This window comes from Eurosta solidaginis, chromosome 3, assembly GCF_040869045.1.
Source record: "Eurosta solidaginis isolate ZX-2024a chromosome 3, ASM4086904v1, whole genome shotgun sequence".
Taxonomy (NCBI): Eukaryota; Metazoa; Arthropoda; class Insecta; order Diptera; family Tephritidae; genus Eurosta; species Eurosta solidaginis.
In genome coordinates this window covers 47,465,922-47,491,478 of record NC_090321.1, presented here as the reverse complement: position 1 = coordinate 47,491,478, position 25,557 = coordinate 47,465,922, and the positions used below count along the sequence as shown (strand labels likewise).

The window sequence follows — 25,557 nt, the reverse complement described above, 5'->3', positions numbered from 1 at the left end:
TTGGGATGCCCAGTTTTCTGGGTATTCAACAGGAACTGTTTGGTTAGCATCTCATTTCTCTACTTGATGGGGAGTATTCTCGCCTCATTATGTAGATGGTGTTCTGGGGACATGAGAAGACAGCCCGTGGCGGTGCTGAGAGCAGTATTTTGGCAGGCCTGTAGCTTCTTCCAGTGAGTAGTTGTTAGGCTTGGCGACCATATAGGGGACGCGTAGCACGCAATCGGCTGGCCAATTGCTTTGTAAGTAGTAATGACCGTTTCTTTGTCTTTTCCCCAAGTACTGCCAGCAAGAGATTTAAGGATTTTATTACGGCTCTGGATTTTCGGTACAATTGCGGCTGCATGCTCACCCAAATGTAGATCCTGATCAAACGTCACACCCAAGATTTTGGGGTGTAGGACAGTCGGTAGCGTAGTGCCATCGACGTGGATGTTCAAAATGGTCGACACTTGGGACGTCCATGTTGTAAATAAGGTCGCGGAGTATTTAGTCGGTGATAATACCAGGTTTCGCGAGGCGGAAAAACTGCAGAGATCAGGGAGGTAGCCATTTATTCTGTTGCAAAGCTCACCGATCTGTGGGCCTGAGCCTGTGGCCATTATTGTGCAGTCATCGGCGTATGAAGCGATTTCAGTGTAACCCCTTAGTGTTCCGTGAGTGTTTCCCAATTTTTTTTTCGGGTTTGTTTATTAGCATACGCTCCCACGCTGCCCTATTACGTCTTATATCAATATAGTTCCAAAGCAATTTAGGTCATTACATAATATATTCTTCTGTCGATTTCTTTATATTTGTAGTTTTACTTTTGCTCTTACTCATGCTGTTGCCCTTCTTCGCTTTCTTCTTAATCTTCCTTTCTCTAGCCTTCTGCCTCCTTATCCTTTTCTTTCTTTCGATCTTCCCTTTGGCCCATCCCTCTAACTACGCAGTCAAAATTTGAAAAAAAAAGGTCCAGACTCAGAAACGAGCTTATACTTTTCTAAAGGTCTTTGGTTCACTCAATTTTAAATACTGAATCAGATTTTTAATTTTGGTTCCTGTTTGCGTGATATTCTACATATAGGTACGCATTTTACGCGTGCATATATGTATACTTACATACTTATAATGTAATTAACTCACCGTATCAGGCAATTTTTTGCGAAATGTTTCTGGTAGCAGTAGTCCTAACAGGCCCGCTGATAACGATGCTGCACCGAATAGTAGCAAAGGCAAAGCTTCATAGTATGTGCCCTTAAAAAAAAAAAAAAGCAAAATATAAAAAATCATGCAATTTAAGTAGTAAGTTAATTTATTTATACCAATAGCGGCACAAAAGGTGCAACCATAGCACCAAAACGCGCGAATGTAGACATAACACCTACGCCGCCACTTCGTATTAGCTGAAAGTGATAAGAAAATAAATTCAATCTACAGCTGCTTTGAAAAGTGAAAAAAGAACATGTGTTGCATGCCTGAAATGTTGGACATAATTTAAAATATTTTTTTCAGTCTCTATTTAAAATAATTACAGTTCGCCTAGTGGTTGAAATTCAACCATTACAGTCGTCGCTATGCCTTCCTTAGTTTTATTCTCCTATACTTTCGTTTTTATTTCCTTTCCTTTATTTTCATTTCATTTTATTTCCTTTAGTTTATTTTTGTTTATTTTATTTGCTTTTATTTAAATTTATTTTATTTAAGTTCATTTAAGTAAATTTTTTTTAATGCATTTCATTTTATTGGCGTTCATTTCATTTTATTTAATTTGGCTTTATTTTATTTCATTTTCGTTTGCTTTATTTTATTGCATTTTCGTTTTTTAGTTTATATTATTTAATTTAATTTATTTTATTCTTAATTCAATTTGACTTTTGTTTTTTTATTTTGTTTATTATATTTTGTTTATTTTATTTAATTAAAATTTTTTAATCAATTTAATTATTTTATTTTATTTTATTTTTCAATTCAACTTCATGCTTTTAATTTTATTATAATTTTTTATCTTATTTTCTTTTGTTTTGGTTATTTTATTTAGTATTATTTCGTTCTATCTTATTTTATTTTTAAATTTTTTAATTTAATTTTTTTTTTATATTTTATTTTATTTTTTAATTCAATATAATTGTTTTATTTCATTTAATTTTGCTTATTTTATTATACTTTGTTCAATTTAATATTAATTTAATTTTATTTTATAATTCAATTAAATTTTTTATTTTATTTTATTTTGTTTTATTTTTTGTTATTTTAATTTATTTTATTTTATTATTTTTTAATTTAACTAAATTTAACTATATATTATTTTATTTTATTTTTAATTAAATTAAATTGTCTTATTTTTTTAATTTTATTTTTTAATTAAATTTAATTTTTTTTATTTTATTTTTCGTTTATTTCATTTTATTTCAGTTCATTCTACTTCATTTCATTTTATTTTTAAATTCAAATTAATGTTTTTAATTTTATTCCAATTTTTTATCTTATATTCTTTTGTCTTGTTTATTTTATTTAGTATTATTTCATTCTATCTTATTTTATTTAATTTTTTAATTTTTTTATTTTATATTTTATTTTAATTTTTAAATCATTATAATTTTTTTAAGAGCGCGGGTGCGAATCGAGCTCAAGGCCTAACAATAATTATTTTATCATTAATGAAGACAAACAAAAAACCGCTGTGATGGCTGAATGGTTATAGCAGCGGCGCCTAAACGTTGCCGATGAAGGAGTCCCGAAATGGATCTTTACAACGAGCTTTGGCAGTTGTCTAAAAAAACAAATTTTTTTTTCTTTCTTCTATTCTAATTTAATAATTTTTCAATTAAGAAAAAATTTATCATAACAATAATAATGATAAAATAATTATTGTTAGGCCTTGAGCTCGATTCGAACCCGCGATCTTACAAATCAATTTTTTCAAAATTTTTTAGTTTATTTTGTTTTATTTTATTTTATTTTATGTTATTTTATTTTATTTTATTTAATTTTTTTTATTCTATTTTTTTTGTTTCAATTTTTTAATTTATCTTTATTTTACTATATATCATTTTATTTTATTTTTGATTCAATTTAATTGTTTTTATTTTGTTATTTTATCTTTTACTTAAATTAAATTTTTTTGTTTTATTTTTCGTTTATTTAATTTTATTTCAGCTCATTCTACTTCATTTCATTTTATTTTATTTTTCATTTCAATTTCCTGCTTTTAATTTTATTATAATTTTTTATCTTACTTTCTTTTGTTTTGTTTATTTTATTAAGTATTATTTCGTTCTATCTTATTTTATTTTTTAATTTTTTAATTTTATTTTTTTTATATTTTATTTTATTTTTTAATTCAATATAATTGTTTTATTTCATTTAATATTGCTTATTTTTTATACTTTGTTTGTTCAATTTAATATTAATTTTATTTTATTTTATAATTCAATTAAATTTTTTATTTTATTTTTTTATTTTTTTTATTTTAATTTATTTTGTTTTATTATTTTTTAATTCTATTTTATTTGTTTTAATTTTTTAATTTAACTCAATTTTACTATATATTATTTTATTTTATTTTTAATTAAATTTAATTGTTTTTATTTTGTTATTTTATTTTTTAATTAAATTAATTTTTTTTTATTTTATTTTTCGTTTATTTAATTTTATTTCAGTTCATTCTACTTCATTTCATTTTATTTTTAAATTCAAATTAATGTTTTTAATTTTATTCCAATTTTTTATCTTATATTCTTTTGTCTTGTTTATTTTGTTTAGTATTATTTCATTCTATCTTTTTTTATTTTATTTTTAAATTTTTTTATTTTATATTTTATTTTATTTTTTAGTTCAGTATAATTCTTTTATTTCATTTTATTTTGTTTATTTTATTATATTTTGTTTGTTCAATTTAATTATTATTTTATTTTATAATTCAATTAAATTTTTTAGTTTATTTTGTTTTATTTTATATTACTTTATTTATTTTTATTTTTTTATTATATTTTATTTGTTTTAATTTTTTAATTAAACTTAATTTTACTATGTATTATTTTATTTTATTTTTAATAAATTTAATTGTTTTTATTTTGTTATTTTATTTTTTAATTAAATTTATTTTTTTTAATTTATTTTTCGTTCATTTAATTTTATTTCAGTTCATTCTACTTCATTTCATTTTATTTTTAAATTCAAATTCATGTTTTTAATTTTATTCCAATTTTTTATCTTATATTCTTTTGTCTTGTTTATTTTATTTAGTATTATTTCATTCTATCTTATTTTATTTTATTTTTAAATTTTTTTATTTTATATTTTATTTTATTTTTTAGTTCAGTATAATTCTTTTATTTCATTTTATTTGTTTATTTTATTATATTTTGTTTGTTCAATTTAATATTTATTTTATTTTATAACTCAATTAAATTTTTTAGTTTATTTTGTTTTATTTTCCTTTATTTATTTTTATTTTTTTATTATATTTTATTTTTTTCAATTTTTTAATTTATCATAATTTTCCTATTTATCATTTTATTTTATTTTTAATTCAATTTAATTGTTTTTATTTTATTTTATCTTTTAATTAAATTGAATTTTTTGGTTTTATTTTTTGTTTATTTAATTTTATTTCAGCTCATTCTACTTCATTTCATTTTATTTTATTTTATTTTTAAATTCAAATTAATGTTTTTAATTTTATTATAATTTCTTATCTTATTTTCTTTTGTTTTGTTTATTTTATTTTATTTTGTTCTATCTTATTTTATTTAATTTTTTAATTTTTTTATATTTTATTTTATTTTATTTATTAATTCAATATAATTTTTTTATTTCATTTTATTTTGTTTATTTTATTATATTTTGTTTGTTCAATTTAATATTTATTTTGTTTTATAATTCAATTAAATTTTTTAGTTGATTAAGTTTTATTGTATTTTATTTGTTTTTAATTTTTTTTTATTTTATTTTTTAATTAAATTTAATTTTTTTATTTTTTTTATTTCGTTTATTTTATTTTATTTCAGTTCATTCTATTTAATTTCTTTTCATTTCAATGCACTTCACTTTATTGCATTTCATTTCGTTTCATTTCATTTCATTTGATTTTTTTATTCAATTTTCGTTTGTTTTATTTCATTTTATTTTATTTATTTTATTCTATTTTATTTTTTGTCATTTTATTTCATTTCTTTTTATGTTATTTCATTTTAATTTTATTTTTTAATTCATTTTAAATTTCTTATTTTATTTTATTTCATTTTATTTCAGTTCATTTCATTTTATTGCATTTCATGTTCGTTTTTTTTTCTTTTATTTTATTTCATTTGGTTTGCTGTAAAAAAGGCGCAAAATTTTCAACTTGCCTATTTATTATAGATAACTAAATAAAAAACCAAAACAAAGAAAAATAAAAAAACGATAAACAATTAAGAAGGCTGTCCCTATTTGTTCAGTAAATTTAGTACAAAGATTTTAAAAATTTATTTTTGTAAGTTTTTTTGCTGCATTTCTTTATTTTTTTTTCATTCTAGATAATAAAAAAATTAAATAACAGAATTATACAAAGACACTAAAAAAAAACAACATTTGAATCCTTTAAATTGCAAAAACCAAAAAGCGCTAAAAAATTGTGCAAAAAAAAACAATCTTTAACTCACAGTTGGCATCATTTCCGCTGTATATGTGTAAATAACTGCGAACGATGATGTAACTCCCAATTTTCCAATTAGAAAAAGTGTTACAATTGCCCATGTGGAACCTTTAAAAATTGCCAAAAAAATTGATAACATTCAACACAATATACTTAAAAATGTTTCGCCTGCATTAGGATTATAAAAATTGCATTAATTTACGTGTCTCCAAGTTAGTTTGCACTACATTTAGGAGTTTACGATAGCAATAATTAAAAAGAAAATATATAAATAGAAATTTATTAACTACAAGCAAATAAAATAAGATATATAAGTATTAATAGGTAACAAGTAAGGCTGACAAATTTATTTGTTTAATTGTTTCAAAAATTGTCGAGTTTTTAAAATAGTTTTTAAGAAATGGTATGCTATATGGAGGAATATAGAATGCAAATTGAAAGAAAAAAAGCTAGTAAAATCAACCAAATTACGTGTCAATTCAGTGTTGAATCAACTTCGCACAAATTGTTGATTCTAAATTGATCGTTTTACCAGTCAGATCAGCAAAAATAAAGTTCGTCATACGTAAACCAAAGTTCTGCTAACTTAAAAATTATTATTTTCACACTAAAGATACCAATGAAAACTGTTAAATAACAGATTTTTATCAACGTTAGAATAACAGTGAAAGCTGTTGATATGACAGCGATTTATGTAGCGCCATGGTCAAAAGAGCAAAGTATTGAGAGCCCGTAGACGTAAGTTTTTCTTCAAAATTAGCTGAGGCATTAGCATAATGTTGACAGTTGTTCGCTGTTCAAATGACCAATGAAATCAGTTCTTTTAACAGAAAAGTCAGTTAGATTGATTGAAATCTGTAAAATTTACAGAATATTGTTAAGTTGAGACCAACAGTTTTTCTTATGTTGAAATAACTAAACAGAATTGTTTTCTTGACAGGAAGCTCTGTTGAATTAATCATAATGCGACCAATTTTACTGAATGTCTGTTAATTCAAGTGCAACAAACCTGAATTGTTGATTTTACTAGCTTTGTTTCTTTCAGCGTAAACTATTACTTTGAATTGCAGGGAAACCCAAAATTTTGTCAGCTTTACTCTGAATTACTAGCGAAACTCACATCTGGCCCGTTAATTCTACAGTCGGTAGTTTTGTTTTTGTATTGATAACCTTATACAAAAATAAGTATACATACTAGGGCGAGTCAAATTGTATGGGAAAAAAAAACTTCAGGTGCACATCCAGTTTCTGAATCTATGGGTCATACTGAGTAATATTGCCCATGGGACCATAGGTCTGAAATGAATTTCGAGCCTCCCTAATTTTGTTATAAAATATTTTTTTTAGAAATTTTTATTATTATTTTTGTTAGAAAATATTTTGAGCTATTTAAAAATTGAATTTGTAATATGGAAAAGCAAAATATTCGTCGAAAATAGTAGGAAAGCGCCCTATAGCGACGATTATTTTACTTTTCCATATTGCAAATTCAATTTTTAAATGGCCCAAAATATTTTCTAACAAAAATAATAATAGAAATTTCTAAAAAAAATATTTTCTAACAAAATTAGGGAGGCTCGAAATTCATTTCAGACTTATGGTCCCATGGGCAATATTACTCAGTATGACCCTTAGATACAGAAACTGGATGTGTCTTTCCAACAATAAATTTGTCCCACCCTAATACATACAGATCATCGACTAAGGAATTGTTGAGCCAAGTGTAAATATTACTATTTTTTGTATACTAAATAAAACGAAAAAATCACCTTTAGTTATATAGCCGCCAGCGACGCAAGTGGCGGCGCAGAGAAACAGCGACCCCGAAAGCGCTATGCGTCGACCGAATTTTCGCAGTGATATCTAAATAAAAGGGAATTAAGAGATAAAAGAGAAAGAGTGCTTACTCATGAAAATCAATTTCAAACTAGCAAATTATGGTGAGCCAAATTTTGTGTTTATCTTTGTTATTGTTGTAGCTATGTTATGTCCTATCCTTACAGTATACGTTTTCGTAAGCCTATTTGAATACCTTTCTAATGGTACCAAGATCTTTAAAATCGGTTCAGCCAGTCCGTAGTTATCACAGTTCAAAAGTACCTATTACCGCCATTTTTCACGCATTTTTCACAACTTTGACACCTTGCCCACAATTTTTCAAGAATGCAATTTCTAAAAATGAGGTTGTGTTTGTATAGGTAAAGTGTACCTGTATAAAAATTTTCATCACAATATGAGGGGGTCGGGTTCAAAATGTGCCTTTTGAAATTCAGCATATACAAATTATTTTTGGCTCACCCTAATCTACATAATCTGCTTCCAGGCGCTCCACATGCTAACTTACCCATGCCAGCGTATAACCGGGTATTTCAATAAGACAAACTAAAACGAAATTCAAATATTTATTGCCGCTAAGATTTGTTGAATTCAATGAAAGTCCATAGAAAACGACTGCATTTATAGCCCTGAAATATCAAGTCTATTAAAGCCTACTTTCAGTACGGCAAGTTATGTTTTTAACGCAGAGTTAACGTGACATGAGGGGTTAAATTCATACAGTTTTGACAATTTTTTTTTTCAATTAACTCTACGTTAAAAAGATAACTTGCCGTTCTGCAAGTGGGCCTAGGTATATTTATATCGAGAACTGCCCATACTAAGGCCCGGTTTTTCAGTAGTTGGTTAAGCTAATCTTAAACTAAGTTTGCTTAAACTCTAGTCAAATTTAAACTCCAGTTAAACTACTGAACAGTTTTTCAGTCACAGTTTAAGGCCGCCTTTGGGGTAGGCTTTTTTGTGCGGCAACATTGGTTTTTTTATTATCTAGATAATTTGTAGATACGGCAACAGCTGGATTTTGTTTACCCAACAAACATGGAAAAAATTTCTCCAGCGAAATATATCTAGTTCCGGAAGTGATATCCAACATCATTATTTAATTATTCTTAAACCAGATACTTCTCGAGTTGATATCCAACTTCATTCTCCAATCACTACCAACCTTTGAGAAATTTTGTAAAATTTATAGTTCTCGCATTTCCAACGTCGAAACCCTCCTTAAGGCGTCATTCTTAAATTATTTTCCGACCTTTGAGAGATTTCGAGAAATGTACAGTTCTCAAATGAATATTCAACACACTACTCCAGTTGGTATCCTACATTGGATATCGAGTTTAGGTGGAGTTGAAAATAAAATCTCCAAGGTGGTAACACCAAAAGCAGCAGCTGTTTATTGTGAGAAATAAACAACTGGTTAATAGCAGTAATGAAGCTTAATTTATCAAAATTAAATTATATATATTTATACTCAGCTGAGCAGAGCTCACAGAGTATACTAATTTTGTTCGCATAACGGTACCCTGTAACGGCATAAACTAATCGAGATAGATATAGACTTTTATATATCAAAATGATCTAGGCGAAAAAAGAAATTCATTTAATAATTTGGTAATTTGGTCCGTCCGTCGGTAAACACTATAACTTGAGTAAATTTTGAGGTATCTTGATGACATTTGGTATGTAAGTTTCTGGGCACTCATCGCTATTTAAAATGAACGAAATCGGCCCATAACCACGCCCACTTTTTCGAAATCGAAAGTTTCGAAAAAGTGCGATAATTCATTACCAAAGACGGATAAAGCGTTGAAACTTGGTAGGTGGGTTGACCTTATCGCGCAGAATAGAAAATTAGAAAAATTTTGGACAATGGGCGTGGCACCGCCCACTTTTAAAAGAAGGTAAAAAGTTTTGCAAGCTGTAATTTGGCAGGAACGTTACTCCTATTCCTGTATGTGTTCTAAATAAGAATTAGTCGGATGACGACCACGCCCACAGTTCCAAAAAAAAAATATGTAAAGTCAAATTTTAACAAAAATTGAATATCTTTACAGTATATAAGTAAATTATGTCAACATTCAACGCCAGTAATGATATGGTGCAACATAATACAAAAATAAAAGAAAATTTCAAATGGGCGTGGCTCCGCCCTTTTTCATTTAATTTGTCTAGAATAATTTTAATGCCATAAGTCGAACAAAAATTTACCAATCCTTGTGAAATTTAGTAAGGACATAGCTTCTAAGACGATAACTATTTTCTGTGAAAATGGGCGAAATTGGTTGGAGCCACTCCCAGTTTTTGTACACAGTCGACCGTCTGTCCTTCCGTTTGGCCGTTAACACGATAACTTGAGCAAAAATTGATATATCTTTACTAAACTTAGTTCACCTACTTATCTGAACTCACTTTATCTTGGTATTAAAAATGGGCGAAATCCGACTATGACCACGCCCACTTTTTCGGTATCGAAAATTTCGAAAAATGAAAAAATGCCATAATTCTATACCAAATACGAAAAAAGGGATGAAACATGGTGATGCATTGGTTTTTTGACGCAATATATAACTTTAGAAAAAACTTTGTAAAATGGGTGTGACGCCTACCATATTAAGTAGAAGAAAATGAAAAAGTTCTGCGGGGCGAAATCTCGAAAAGGCGACCACCTATACAACTATGGCCCACTCCCTTTTAAAATACTCTTTAATACCTTCGATTTGATACCCATGTCATACAAACACATTCCAGGGTTACCCTAGGCTCATTTTCCTAAATGGTGATTTTCCCTTATTTTGTCTCAAAAGCTCTCAGCTGGGTATGTAATGTTCGGTTACACCCGAACTTAGCCTTCCTTACTTGTTTATTTTATTTTCGTGAAAATAGTGTGGTATGAAAACTTACATTCGAGTCCAGTTAGAGAACCACACGTTTGGAATTAAATTTTTTCAATTTAAGTAATAGCGTTTTTTGCTTTATAAAAAATTCCCTCTTTTGTTGAGTACGCTATGCTTCTCGAGTTGAACCACTGTTTCGAAACAAATCATGGGATTTGAGAAGCATGCTCAGCATGAGCTCTAACGGTACTGCTTATTGGGTATATTCGACGCCATTTCGAACGAACGCGGATAGAGGTTAACTAGAGTTTAACCCTGCCAGATCAACCGCTTAAGATCAGCTTAAACTTCAGTTAAAGTAGACGGAAAACTGTAGAATAAGTTTAAGCGTAGTTTAACGGACAAACTAAGTTGCACTTGTACTGAAAAACTGGGCCTAACTAACACTTACCATATATACAACATGATTGCATAACGCAGTAACAGCGTTTTTGATTTGAATATCTCACGCACCGCTAGCCAAATTTCATTTTTTTCCACATTCATATTTTCATGCCATTTTTTTATTTCCATCTCCAAATGTTCATCTCTATCATTCTTATGCCCCGTTTTCACGTTAGTTGGTGTTGTTACAAAATTTTCCATCTTAAAGCTGGCCAATAATGCCAATGAAAGTTCTCGCTTATTTACAGCCGCAGCACGCTTTATAATAACACCAGCTTTTTCACGTTCATTTCTTGCAATCAGCCAACGTACCGATTCTGGTACAAACCAATAATAAACGATAAAGAAGAGCGGTGGCACTGAGAGGGCATATTGTAATAATTGCCAATCGTGCAACAGCCAAGCTGCGGCGCCAACCATAGCCTCACCAACGGCATAGAAATAATTGAGCACAATCGATGACATTTCACGCATGCTGGGTCCAACCATTTCAACACCGATAATAAAAGCTAGCGGATATACGCCAGAGGTGCCGACAGCATTCAGAAAAGCAAAAACAAGAAAACTATTATAGTCCCATGCTAGGCCTTGCGCGATACCAGTGATAGCCATGAAGACACTACAAAGTATGAAAATATTTTTGCGTCCGAAGCTGTGTAGAGAATAATTGAAGAAAATTTAATAATTTTTATATTATTTATGGTATACGGCAGAGATTGCATTTAACGGATAAAACGAAAAAGCAATTCGGTTTATCACGGATTACAACCGATATTCAAAAACAATAAATGGCTTTCTTAGTGCTTTATGTTTATTTTAGAACTTTTTCGTTCTTTCTCAGTGATAGATCTTTATTTTCAAATGTTTTCTCACTATTACTGAAATTGTTTAGTGTAATTTATTGCCTGAGGTGTTCTTAAAACTGTTATTTTGCGACCGAAATAGGAATCGTAAATGTTCAATCTCTCATCTGCTCTGTTACTTTGTAATAATATAATGTTAAGTTTACATTGTGTTATTGCAAGTTTTGATTCCTCAAAGTTTTAACCAGAGAAATCATAATACGTCGGTTTATGCAGGGACTATTTCCAGTACCATTTTAAAATCACAAGCCGGACCCGTGCGCATCTTGCGCAACCATAATAAAATATCAACAGAAATCAGCTGTTCTATCAATCAATTAAAGACAGATTGCGCTGCCATCTATCGTATGGTAGCAACTGTCGGTAATGCAGTGCAAATATCACAATAGCGCCATAGTACAAATAGATTTCTTTGTGTGCTCACAATCGTTTAATTTTAACAAATTAAAAAAATAAATAAATGTAGGGCGCGATAACCTCCGAAGAGATCTAAGACCGAGCTTCTCTTCCAATTTGCGTCGTGCTCCTCTTTTTTCCTACAAATTGGCGGGATGGGACCTACTTGTTTTATGCCGACTCCGAGCGGCATCTGCAAGGCAGATGAGTTTTCACTGAGAGCTTTTCATGGCAGAAATACACTCAGAGTCCTTGCCAAACACTGCAGAGGGGCGACCCCGCTTAGAGAAATTTTCTTCTAATTGAAAAAACTTGTTTCTAAAATTTTTGATGTTGCTTTTTCCAGGGCGTGAACCCAGAATCTTCGGTGTGGTAGGCGGAGCACGCTACCATCACACCACGGCGGCCGACCACAAATTATTAGCAAATAATTTTAATAAAATATAGCTAAACAAAGGCACTACGATCAAAATTGCCCAAAACTCGCTAATAGCCCAAATCTCCATCTTTACAACCAAAACTTTATTTATAGATTTGGATTCCAAATAAGAGCGAAAAAGGAACCCGTACATAAAAACAGCAATTAGAAAATAATACATACTAGCCGGACCCGTGCGCATCTTGCGCAACGAATATTAAAGTATCTTCTCAAATATCAACAGAAATCAGCTGTTCAATCAATCAATAAAAACCTACAGCTTGCGCTGCCATCTAGCGTATGGTAACAACTGCCGGTAATGCAGTGCAATTATTCACAATAGTGCCATAGAACAAATAGATTTCTTTGTGTGCTCACAATCTTTTATTTTTAACAAATTAGTTTAATAAAAAAATATAGCTAAACAAAGAGCACTACGACCAAAATTGCCCAAAGCTTCGCTATAGCCCGAATCTCTATCTTTACGACATAAACTTTATTTATAGATTTGGATTCCAAATAAGAGCGAAAAAGGGACCCGGACATAAAAACAGCATTTAGAAATAATGTATATGATTGCTTGTATGTTGTGTGATAATTTTGGGATCATTTCGATACTATTTTGAGATAAGTTGTGATTTATCTGTTTTATATAACATTTCGGCACTATATCGGGACTATTTTGAAATCGTTGTGGGGAGCTATTTCGAAGGAACTCTATGATTATGTTCCGGGATGATTTCATGACTACTTTGGAATCATTTAGCAGATACGAACAGTTATGTTGCTGTTAATATTATCGAATTGTTATCTTATCATTCCCGGACTATCTTGAGGGCATTTTAGATTTTCTCGGGATTGTTTTAGTACTGTTTCGAAATCGTTATGGGAATATTTTAGGAAAAATTTCGTGATTATTTCGGAACTAGTGCTGGAATATATCAAGACTATTTTGAAATCATTATGAGATCATCATAGAATAATTCTGGAGCTATTTCGAGATATGTAGTTTCGAAATTATATTAGCGACTATTTCGTGATCATTTCGAATATTATTATTATCGCATTGTTAACGGCATGTTGTTGGTTTGTAATCAACGTGCTATCGGCTTTTTATCGATACCAATTGTTTCCGAAGAGCTATCAGTGCAATATTTGTGACTTTTCGACGTATTATCGGTTAATATGAAAACAAGATTGATTTGTTTTTGAAACATTATTGATTTGTTATTAAAAAGGCGAGTTGTAATCGAGAAGCTATCGATTAGTTGCCGTACAGATATTTATTTGTTATCGAAAAAATATCAATTTTCTATCAAACAAATATCGATTTCTTGTTAAAAAGTTATCGAAAAAATATCGATTTGCTTTAAAAAAAATTATATAGTTGTTATCGAAAATATATCCCTTTGTTGCGGAGAAAATATCGATTTGTTATCGCAAAGTTTATCTTTATGTTATCGAAAAATATGATTTCTTATCAAAAAAATATCGATTTGGAAAAATTATTTATTTGGTATCAAAAACATCCTTTTGTTATCGAAAAATATCGATTTGTTATCGAAGAAATATCTATTTGTTATCGAAAACATATCGATTTGTTATCGAAAACATATATGTATGTACGTACGTCTTAAAAGAACGCGATTCATTTTTTTCGGTAATCCATTTTCTCGTTCACTGACAATTCCCTTTATTTTGCTAGCAAAACGGTCGTTCTCTGTGAGAAACCGACGAAACCGGTATATAACAGTTATTTAAAAATTGTTCATTAAATAACTGTTTTAATTGAAAATATCGGTTTGCGTACTCTAGTGTATAATTCAAGTATTACCGATCGGCGAGATAGCCGGAGAATGCAGTTCCAACAACGAGACCGGCAAAATGTATTGTGCCAACAAAAGCAAGCTTCCAAGCATTTTCTTTGCATGTCAGCTCCCACTGAATGTGAAGAAATAAGCAATAAAAGAAAATGTTTACCAAATTTAATCTTGGTTAGTTCATGTTTTTTGTTGTTATAGTTGGTTTAGTTAGAGGGGTGGGGGGAGGGGGCGGGTTGGTTCAGCATAAAATTATACTTACTTCTTGTACAATTGTCCATTCCTGATCGTCATAGACCCAAGCATCACAACGTTCACGTGTATTGAGCTCAAATGCATCCCTCGGACACGCATCCGCTGCTTTTTCGTAACTATCGTTAACTTTATATCGATAACAATTTTCCGGTGTAAATTGGCCATTTTTATCGTAGGTGCCAGGTGTGGCGTTGGATAACCAATTTGTGTGTAATTGTGATGCGATCAGATCGTCGCACTGTGGTATAAGGCATCTTTAGTTTATAGGAAAAATATGAAAATGTATAATATATCTATATATAATAGTATAACTACATACATACATATATATAAAGTTATGTAAACATTCAAATAAACCTACAAGTAAAAAATAGCGTGTACATTAGGGCGGGTCGATTTGTAGGGACGAAAGTTAACCGATATCGCGCCATCGATTTTTCGATAGGATTTGGTCTCAGGAAAAAAAGTTCCACTACGCATACCCAAAAAAAATAATTTTCGAGCCTGCGAAATTTCATTTTTTTTAACTTTTTTTCGACTTTGATTTTTAAGGTTTTTTCATGACCAACAAAAAAAAATTTTCATATGTATACCCTGTCAAAAATGTCCGCTAAAGACGTTGGCGATAACAGTTCTTGAAAAAAAAAAAATATTTTTATACATGAAAATTTTACAATCAAATGAACATTTTTTTAGTAGATCATGAAAAAACCTTAAAAATCAAAGGCGAAAAAATTAAAAAAAAAAATGAAGTTTCGCAGGCACGAAAATTATTTTTTTGGGTATGCGTAGTGGAACTTTTTTCCTGATCCCAAAACCTATCGAAAAATCGATGGCGCGATATCGGTTAATAAATCGACCCAGTCTAGTGTACATCTCACATAGTCGCGGGATACAGGGAAATCGAAGGAAAGTGCATTGCAGATGAACTGGCCAGGCAGGGTAAGACCAGGCAGATTCGTCCTGACCAAGAACGTTTAGGTATGCACCTCGCCACATGCAAGCTAAAAGGCTAAAGGAGCGCATCCACAACGAAACATGGCTACAAACAGTGGGCTAAAGGAGCGCATCCACGACGAAACATGGCTACAAACAGTGGGTGTCGGACATCGAAGGAAACGTGACGAAAATGGGATACCAAAAGCTCCCGTCACGTTTGCACCCTAAGTAAGGTTAAAATTTACGCACTTTTAGGAGTACTAACTGAGCACTGTCTTATATGCAGGCATGCGGAAAAGTTAAGAGCGCCTTATCGCCGTTGCTGCAGGAGTTGTAAAAAGGACAAAGGGGAGGAAACATTGGTTCACCCCCTCTGCAACTAGCCGGCGGTAAGGGGCGCAAGGCAGCACTTCCTGGGAGCTCCGTTTCTGCATAATCTGCGCCAGATCGTTGAGTATAACATCAAGGACTTGGTAGCCTTTTTCAGGTCCTCAAAATGGTTCGAAGAGGCACCAACCTTACCTAAAAATAGTAACAACAAGTAAGGAAGGCTAAGTTCGGGTGTAACCGAACATTACATACTCAGTTGAGACTGTGGAGACAAAGTAAGGGAAAATCACCATGTTGTAAAAAGAACCTAGGGTAACCCTGGAATGTGTTTGTATGACATGTGTATCAAATGGAAGGTATTAAAGAGTATTTTAAGAGGAAGTGGGCCATAGTTCTATAGATGGACGCCATTTAGGGATATCGCCATAAAGGTGGATCAGGCCTGACTCTAGAATTTGTTTGTACGATATGAGTATCAAATGAAAGGTGTTAATGAGTATTTTAAGAGGGCGTGGGCCTTAGTTCTATATGTGGACGCCTTTTCGAGATATCGCCATAAAGGTGGACCAGGGGTGACTCTAGAATTTGTACTATATGGGTATCAAATGAAAGGTGTTAATGAGTATTTTAAAAGGGAGTGGGCCTTAGTTCTATAGGTGGACGCCTTTTCGGAATATCGTTATAAAAGTGGACTAGAATGCGTTTGTACAATATGGGTATCAAACGAAAGGTGTTAATAAGTGTTTTAAAAGGGAGTGGGCCTTAGTTCTATGGGTGGACGCCTTTTCGGGATATCGCCGTAAACGTGGACCAGGGGTGACTCTAGAATGCGTTTGTACAATATGGGTATCAAATGAAAGGTGTTAATGAGTATTTTAAAAAGGAGTGGGCCTTAGTTCTATATGTGGACGCCTTTTCGAGATATCGCCATAAACGTGGACCAGGGGTGACTCTAGAATGTGTTTGTACGATATGGGTATCAAATTAAAGATATTAATGAGGTTTTAAAAGGGAGTGGCCCTTAGTTGTATATGTGAAGGCGTTTTCGAGATATCGACCAAAATGTGGACCAGGGTGATACAGAACATCATCTGTCGGGTACCGCTAATTTATTTATATATGTAATACCACGAACAGTATTCCTTCCAAGATTCCAAGGGCTTTTGATTTCGCCCTGCAAAACTTTTTCATTTTCTTCTACTTAATATGGTAGGTGTCACACCCATTTTACCAAGTTTTTTTCTAAAGTTATATTTTGCGTCAATAGACCAATACAATTACCATGTTTAATCCCTTTTTTCGTATTTGGTATATAATTATGGCATTTTTTATTTTTCGTAATTTTCGATATCGAAAAAGTGGGCGTGGTCATAGTCGGATTTCGGCCATTTTTTACACCAATACAAAGTGAGTTCATATAAGTACGTGAACTGAGTTTAGTAAAGATATGTCGGTTTTTGCTGAAGTTATCGTGTTAATGGCCGAGCGGAAGGGCAGACGGTCGACTGTGTATAAAAGCTGGGCGTGGCTTCAACCGATTTCGCCATTTTTCACAGAAAACAGTTATCGTCCTAGAATCTAAGCCTCTACCAAATTTCACAAGGATTGGTAAATTTTTGTTCGACTTATGGCATTAAAAGTCTCCTAGACAAATTAAATGAAAAAGGGCAGAGCCACGCCCATTTTGAAATTTTCTTTTATTTTTGTATTTTGTTGTAACATATCATTACTGGAGTTGAATGTTGACATAATTTACTTATATACTGTAAAGATATTAACTTTTCTTTTAAAATTTGAATTAAAAAATTTTTTTTTTTTTAAAAAGTGGGCGTGGTCGTTCTCCGATTTTGCTAATTTTTATTAAGCAGACATATAGTAATAAGAGTAACGTTCCTGCCAAATTTCATCATGATATCTTCAACGACTGCCAAATTACAGCTTGCAAAACTTCCAAATTACCTTCTTTTAAAAGTGGGCGGTGCCACGCCCATTGTCCAAAATTTTACTAGTTTTCCATTCTGCGTCATAAGTTCAACTCACCTACCAAGTTTCATCGCTTAATCCGTACTTGGTAATGAATTATCGCACTTTTTCGATTTTTCGAAATTTTCGATATCGAAAAAGTGGGCGTGGTTATTGTCCGATATCGTTCATTTTAAATAGCGGTCTGAGATGAGTGCCCAGGAACCTACATACCAAATTTCATCAAGATACCTCAAAATTTACTCAAGTTATCGTGTTAACGGACAGACGGACGGACGGACGGACATGGCTCAATCGAATTTTTTTTCGATACTGATGATTTTGATATATGGAAGTCTATATCTATCTCGATTCTTTTATACCTGTACAACCAACCGTTATCCAATCAAAGTTAATATACTCTGTGAGCTCTGCTCAACTGAGTATAAAAATTATTTGCAAATTTTATCAGCTATTTGCTTCTTTTTTTATTGTAGTCTAGCTAGAAAAAAGTTTATGAATCGTACAATGAAAACTTTCTGAAATAATTTTGAAAACGGGTTCGAAAGAATTTGAAAAACTTTATGTAGAAAAATTAAAAAAATCATAATTATATTATATTTAATTTAGAATTTAAGCAAACTTCTTGAGCTTATTGTTGTTGCAGTGCTTCACCCCAACCAATAGGTGCGACCGCTAACAAATTGTCAATAACATCCTTTAGCGGGAGACCGAGGAAACTGGCTGTTGTTGTTGTTGTAGCGATAAGGTTTATTCCCGAAGGCTTTGGGGAGTGTTATCGATGTGATGGTCCTTTGCCGGATACAGATCTGGTACGCTCCGATAACACAGCACCATTAAGGTGCTAGCCCGACCATCTCGTGAACGATTTATATGGCCACATTAAACCTTCAGGCCATCCCTCCCTCCCCACCCCCTAGTCCCATGAGGAGCTTGGGGTCGCCAGAACCTCGTCTGTTAGTGAAACCGGACTCGCCACGGATAGTTGAGGTTGACAATTGGGTTTGGAGAAGCTATATATTGCGCTGGCAACCTGAAAGGATATTTTAGTCGCCTCCTTCGACAGGCATACCTACTTGCTGTTTCGTGATTGCAGATGTAGGAAGTGCGGTTTGGAGAAGGATACGATTGAGCACATTGTGTTTTCGTGAAATGCGCTCGCCAGGCTGGTTCCAGCCTTTAGGAGTGGCACAGCTATCAGATTTAGAAGCAGCAAGTAGCCTAAGTCCTAGAAAGCTTGTAGTATTTGCAAAAAGGCAGAGATATTTTATAACTTACGCCATGGTTTCTGATAGAGGGGCTCCTCATAAACTTTACTTGTATATATTGGTACCGATTAGAGACGGTAAGGCCGGAATTTTTTGATTTTCAGTATTCAAAATCATATAAATTTAAATCTAATAGGGCTACCTGGGGAGAAAATTGTGAGAGGATTAATGATCTTCCAACAGCGGGCCGACTCCAAAAAGGCCCTCTATAGAGATTACAGAAATGTAGTTGGCTCTCTGGAAAGGACTGACGACGGCTACACTAACGGAAGAGACATTTAAGCTTTTATTAAAAACTCATATTCCGGACTGTATAGCAGGCTATCACTTACTTAATTGGCGCTTAACCGTTTTAACGGTTATGGCCGTCCAACAAGGCGCGCCAGTCGCTCCTTCTCTCCGCCAACCGACGCCAATTGGTCACACCAAGGGAGTTTATATCGTTTTTCGCCTGGTCCTTTCAGCGGAGCGGCGGCCGCCGGCTACTTCTGCCTCCATAGGCGGGTTCCGATAGAAACACTCGTGGCCGGAGCGTCATCTTTCATTCGCATAACTTGGCTTAGCCAGCGCAGCCGCTGCGTTTTAATTCGCTGGACTATGTTTCTGTCTGCGTATAGCTCGTCCAGCTAGCTCATCGTTAAATCTTCTTCGGTACCCGCCATCGCCAACGCGAAGAGGTCCATGAATTTTTCGAAGAACTTTTCTCTCGAACACTTCCAGGGCCGCCTCATCTGATGTTGTCATGGTCCATGCATGGTCCAGTTTGGAGTAAGCAGAACTTACGGCGCGGGTGTTCAAGCCGATGATAGCAATGTCGTCAGTGTAAGGCAGTAATTACACGCTCTTATAGACTTTTTCCCTGAGCAGTTAAGTTCTGCGACTAGTATAATTTTCTCCAGCACGAAATAAAATAAATTGCGGTATAGGAGGTCACCCTACCTGAAGCCTCGTTCAGCTTTGAACAACTCGAAGAAGTCCCTCTCAAGTCTGACTAAGCTTTTCGAGGAAACCATTTTCAGACATAGCGGCATATAGGTAGCCCTTTTTCGTGCTGTCGATGCGTGTTTTATTCCAAGATTTGCTGTATAGTTAAAATTTGTTCGATGGTAGATTTACCAGGTCTGAAGCCGCACTGAAAAGGTCCAATCAGCCGATTCACGGCATGCTTCAATCTTTCGCACAATACACTTTACAGGACCTTATATGCGATATTAAGAAGGCTGATTCCGCGATAGTTGGTGCAGTTTGCAGTATCCCGCTTCTTGTGGACTGGGCAAAGAACACTTAGATTCCAATCGTCGGGCATGCACTCGTTCGGCCATATTTTGCATAGAAGTTGTTGCACGCACCTAACCAACTCCTCGTCGCCGTATTTGAATATATAATTTGAATTGCTCCGTAGGCGATCGATCAGCTTCCGCGGCCTTGTTGTTTTTTAATGTGGTTATTTCTTGTTTGACCTCATCATAATCGTGTGGGGAGACAATAATTCCATCCATCGTAGCAGTTGTTCTTCCGTGGTCCCCGGAAAACAGTTTTTCCTTGGCAGCGGTACGAAGTGCTTTTTGAGATATGCTCCCACTGCTCCTGCATTACGTCTGGTTGACATGAGCTCTCAGTGAGCAGGTGTGAGAGTCGAGTTGCAAATTTGTTGCGATTGCAGCCTTTCGACGTCTAGCTTTGCTTGTGTTTCTTGTTTGGTATTTTGTCTTCAACGAGATAGTGATCCGAGTAGATGTTAGGTCCTCGAATTGTGCGCACATCTAAAACACTAGAGCCATGCCGTCCATCTATCACAATGTGGTTGCACTCATTTCGTGTATTTCGATCGGAGGGCAGCAATGCAGCTGGATGAATATTTTTATGCATGTACCTCGCGCTGTATACGACCATGTTTCGAGCAGCGCTGAAGTCTCGATCAGTCTCAGTCCGTTAGAAGAGGTTTCCATGTGGAGGTTGAACTTTCCGACCGTGGGCTAAAAACACATTATTTGCCTATCTTGGCGTTGAAGTCGAAAAGTACGACTTTTATATCATGGCGGGGGCACGCTGTTGGTTTAAATGTACAACAATTAATGCGTGTGTAATACTTCAACACCTATTGGTCGAAGGAGCCGCCGGAACTGAGCGATAGGCTGCAGATATACTATAATGACGGCTCCAAACTGGATAAAAAGGAGGGCAGCGGGGTCTTTGCACCTCAACTAGGGTGGAATCTATCCTTTGGCCTACCCGATTATTGTAGCGTCTTTCAGGCGGAGGTGGCTGCTATAAATGAGGCCGTTGATCACCTGAGGAATGCTGTTTACGGCTATAATAAAATTTGTATTTACTCTGACAGCCAGGTTGCACTAAAAGCGCTTGCAGCGGTTACATGTAAGTCCAGGACAGTAGAAAAGTGCCGCAAATCTAATAACGAGATCGCTGAGCAGACTTCCTTCAGTCTGGTATGGGTGCCTGGACACTCGGAAATACCGGGCAATGAGATGGCTGACGAACTTGCAAGAGGGGGCACATCCGTTCCGATTGCGTTGTCCTGGAAGGTATTGAGCATGCCGCTCACTATCTGTAAGCTCAATTTGAAAGGAATTCTCCTTAGGGAAGCGGGTGTGAGATGGAGCAATCTGGAATCCTGCTACCACACCAATCTCGTGTGGCCTGAATGGGACGCGAGACGTACATGAAGTCTAATTCTTCTTGAAATGGGGGGGGGGGGGGGGGGGGCATATCTCTGGTGGTTGGACCTATAACCGGCCATTAAGCAATCGGGAAGCATGCACAACAGCTGTGTGCTCCTTATAACTGCAGGAACTGCAAAGACGAAGAGGAGATAGAAACAGTCAGGCATTTTCTGTTCGACTGTCCTGCGCTTTGGCGCAAGAGAAAGAAATCTCTGGGATCTCCTTTCTTTGACGATCTTTGTGATCTGGCTAAGTTGTAACCTAAGAAATTCCTGACATTTGCTGAATCGACCTGTTGGTTTGAGTAGGGGAGAGATCCAAGTAGTATCACAATGGGGCCTTAGTGCACTGGTGCTCGCACCGGTGGCCACTCTAACCTAACCTAACCTAACACTTCAACCATCGTAGGAGTGCGGGTTGAAATCCCACTCCGGGGAGAAAAGAAGGCTTTGAAGAGCTTTACAACACAGCACTGCTACAACAACAACAACAAGAGCTTTACAAGGTATAATCGAAACAGCTGTCGCCATTTCCGTTCTGTGTCACGTTGTTTTAATTTTTTCCCAAATTATTGAACTTAGTTCAAAAAAAAAAGTATTGCTTCAAAAAAATGTTTTCATACATTTAAAAAAGCAATTAGGGCAATCCATCCTCGCTTAGTTCATACAAATTTAATGACGCGTCCAGTTATAACTGACTAACCTTCAGGTGAACTAATTGACCGACCTCTCTCAAAACGAAACAAACATAAATTACACGTTTTGTTTATTGTTTTATTTTTTGTTGATTCTATCTTTAATTTTTTGTGTTAGCAAAAAAGTTCAGGCGTAAAAGCCGCAAGCGAAAAAAGTGCGCCATAGTACGGTGACAGTAATATAGACTGAAAGTGTGGCGTTACAACGACAGGTGTTTGAGGTTTAATGGACCGACAAAATTGAGGTTCATAAATTTTTCGAAGAACTTTTCTCTCTAACACTCCCAGAGCCGTTTCATCCGATGTTGTCATGGTCCATGCTTCTGCACAATATAGCAGGACGGGAACGATAAGTGACTTGTAGAGTATGATTTTCGTTTGCCGAGAGAGGACTTTACTTTTAAATTGCCTACCTAGTTCAAAGTAGCATTTATTGGCAAGAGTAATTCTTCGCTGGATTTCAGAACTTATATTGTTGCTAGTGTTGATGCTGGTTCCCAAATAAACGAAGTCTTTTACTATTGTGACGAATATTAACATCATTAATTGATACTCACATCCCTAAGGTTATTAAATAAAGGCACAACAACAATAAAGCAAGCTGGCACTCCTGTGTACGTAAACAAATCAATCATAATTTACTCACATACATACAAGGCAACGGAGAGATACGCACAAACACATGTAATCATCAGCCGAAATAGTACTCACATATGGTTACAAACTACAAGTATACCTGTATATGGCTGGTAACCAAGCTAGAAGTTCGAGAAATTACTAGACCTTAGTAGAAATATGCGAATGAAGCAACGGAGAGTATAAAAGCAGTGCAAGCTGAGTAGTCAGTAATCAGTTTGATTTAAACACGCAATTAGTTGTGAAGTTTAAGTGTTATTGTGAAGTACTCTCAAAGTAGTATAATAAAGACCATTTTGCTTTACTGAATATTGGAGTTATTTATTCGACAGTTTAGTGATTCGAACGTTTGCAGGAGGTTCCAAATAAGCGGAATTCCCAAAAATTCGTTACATTATTTCGAAATTATGGCTTCCAAGGCGCATTTGCGCTGACTCTTTGCTCGATGACAGCAGGTACTTCGTTTTGTCCTCATTCACCATAAAACCCATCTTTACCGCTTCTTTTTCCAGGTTGCAGTAAACAGAACTAACGACGCGAGTGTTATATTAATGTCATCAGCATATGCCAGTAATTGCACGCTTTTATAGAATACGAGCCTGACCCGTGCGCATCTTGCGCAACCAATATAAAAGTCTCTTATCAAATATCAACAGAAATCAGCTGTTGTATTAACTTACAGTTTGCGCCGCCATCTAGCGTATAATAGCAACTGCCGTCAATCAAAACTTACAACTTGCGCTGTCATCTAGCGCACAATACAACTTGCGCTGCCATATAGCGTACAATAGCAACTGTCGGTAATGCAGTGCAAATATTCACAATAGTGTCATAGTACAAATAGATTTCTTTGTATGCTCACAATCGTTTATTTTTAACAAATTATTTTAATAAAATATAGCTAAACAAAAGCACTACGACCAAAATTGCCCAAAGCTCGCTAATAGCCCGAATCTCCATCTTTACAACCAAAACTTTATTTATAGATTTGGATGATTCCAAATAAGAGCTAAAAAGGGACCCGTACATAAAAACAGCAATTAGAAAAAATATATATGATGATGATTGTTCCAGAGCAGTTAAGTTCTGTAGCTAGTATAATTTTCTCCAGCATTAAATTAAAGATATCGCACTATAGGGGGTCACCCTGTCTGAAACCTCGTTTAGGTTCGAACGGCTTGGAGAGGTCCTTGCCAATTCTGACTGAGCTGATGATGTTGCTCAACGTCATTTTGCACAGCCGTATAAGTTTTGCGGGGAAACCAAATTCAGACATAGCGGCATATAGGCAGCTCCCTTTCGTGCTGTCTAAGGCGGCTTTGAAATCGACGAAGAGATGATGTGTGTCGATTCTTTTTTCGAGAGATTTTTCAAAATTTGGCGCATAGTGAAAATCTGGTCGATGGTAGATTTACCAAGTCTGAAGCCGCACTGATAATATCCAATCAGCCGATTCACGGTGGGCTTCAATATTTCACACAATACACTTGACAGGACGTTATATGCGATATTAAGAAGGCTGATTTGTTGTAACATATCATTACTGGAGTTGAATGTTGACATAATTTACTTATATACTGTAAAGATATTAACTTTTCTTTTAAAATTTGAATTAAAAAAATTTTTTTTTTTAAAAAGTGGGCGTGGTCGTTCTCCGATTTTGCTAATTTTTATTAAGCAGACATATAGTAATAAGAGTAACGTTCCTGCCAAATTTCATCATGATATCTTCAACGACTGCCAAATTACAGCTTGCAAAACTTCCAAATTACCTTCTTTTAAAAGTGGGCGGTGCCACGCCCATTGTCCAAAATTTTACTAGTTTTCCATTCTGCGTCATAAGTTCAACTCACCTACCAAGTTTCATCGCTTAATCCGTACTTGGTAATGAATTATCGCACTTTTTCGATTTTTCGAAATTTTCGATATCGAAAAAGTGGGCGTGGTTATTGTCCGATATCGTTCATTTTAAATAGCGATCTGAGATGAGTGCCCAGGAACCTACATACCAAATTTCATCAAGATACCTCAAAATTTACTCAAGTTATCGTGTTAACGGACAGACGGACGGACGGACGGACATGGCTCAATCGAATTTTTTTTCGATACTGATGATTTTGATATATGGAAGTCTATATCTATCTCGATTCTTTTATACCTGTACAACCAACCGTTATCCAATCAAAGTTAATATACTCTGTGAGCTCTGCTAAACTGAGTATAAAAATTATTTGAAAATTTTATCAGCTATTTGCTTCTTTTTTTATTGTAGTCTAGCTAGAAAAAAGTTTATGAATCGTACAATGAAAACTTTCTGAAATAATTTTGAAAACGGGTTCGAAAGAATTTGAAAAACTTTATGTAGAAAAATTAAAAAAATCATAATTATATTATATTTAATTTAGAATTTAAGCAAACTTCTTGAGCTTATTGTTGTTGCAGTGCTTCACCCCAACCAATAGGTGCGACCGCTAACAAATTGTCAATAACATCATTTAGCGGGAGACCGAGGAAACTGGCTGTTGTTGTTGTTGTAGCGATAA

General features: G+C 33.9%; 2 protein-coding genes across 8 annotated transcripts in view; one reads left to right on the top strand and one right to left on the bottom strand.

The window, feature by feature from the left end:
* Positions 1 to 25,557, top strand: part of LOC137243648 (transmembrane protein 186) — a 141,051-nt gene that overhangs the window by 36,584 nt on the left and 78,910 nt on the right. The gene's annotated exons all lie outside the window — the stretch shown is intronic.
* Positions 1 to 25,557, bottom strand: part of LOC137243645 (organic cation transporter protein) — a 41,213-nt gene that overhangs the window by 1,664 nt on the left and 13,992 nt on the right. For 3 of the 6 annotated variants that reach the window (XM_067771545.1, XM_067771546.1, XM_067771547.1), the window contains exons 3-11: positions 14,491 to 14,737; positions 14,243 to 14,349; positions 10,739 to 11,383; positions 7,962 to 8,082; positions 7,387 to 7,480; positions 5,820 to 5,840; positions 5,625 to 5,725; positions 1,305 to 1,385; positions 1,126 to 1,236 (exon numbers count right to left, since the gene is read on the bottom strand). In XM_067771545.1, the coding sequence (XP_067627646.1) occupies positions 1,126 to 1,236; positions 1,305 to 1,385; positions 5,625 to 5,725; positions 5,820 to 5,840; positions 7,387 to 7,480; positions 7,962 to 8,082; positions 10,739 to 11,383; positions 14,243 to 14,349; positions 14,491 to 14,737 (1,528 nt within the window). The remainder of the gene's footprint in view (positions 1 to 1,125; positions 1,237 to 1,304; positions 1,386 to 5,624; positions 5,726 to 5,819; positions 5,841 to 7,386; positions 7,481 to 7,961; positions 8,083 to 10,738; positions 11,384 to 14,242; positions 14,350 to 14,490; positions 14,738 to 25,557) is intronic. The other 3 variants (XM_067771548.1, XM_067771549.1, XM_067771550.1) reach the window with 3 other exon arrangements.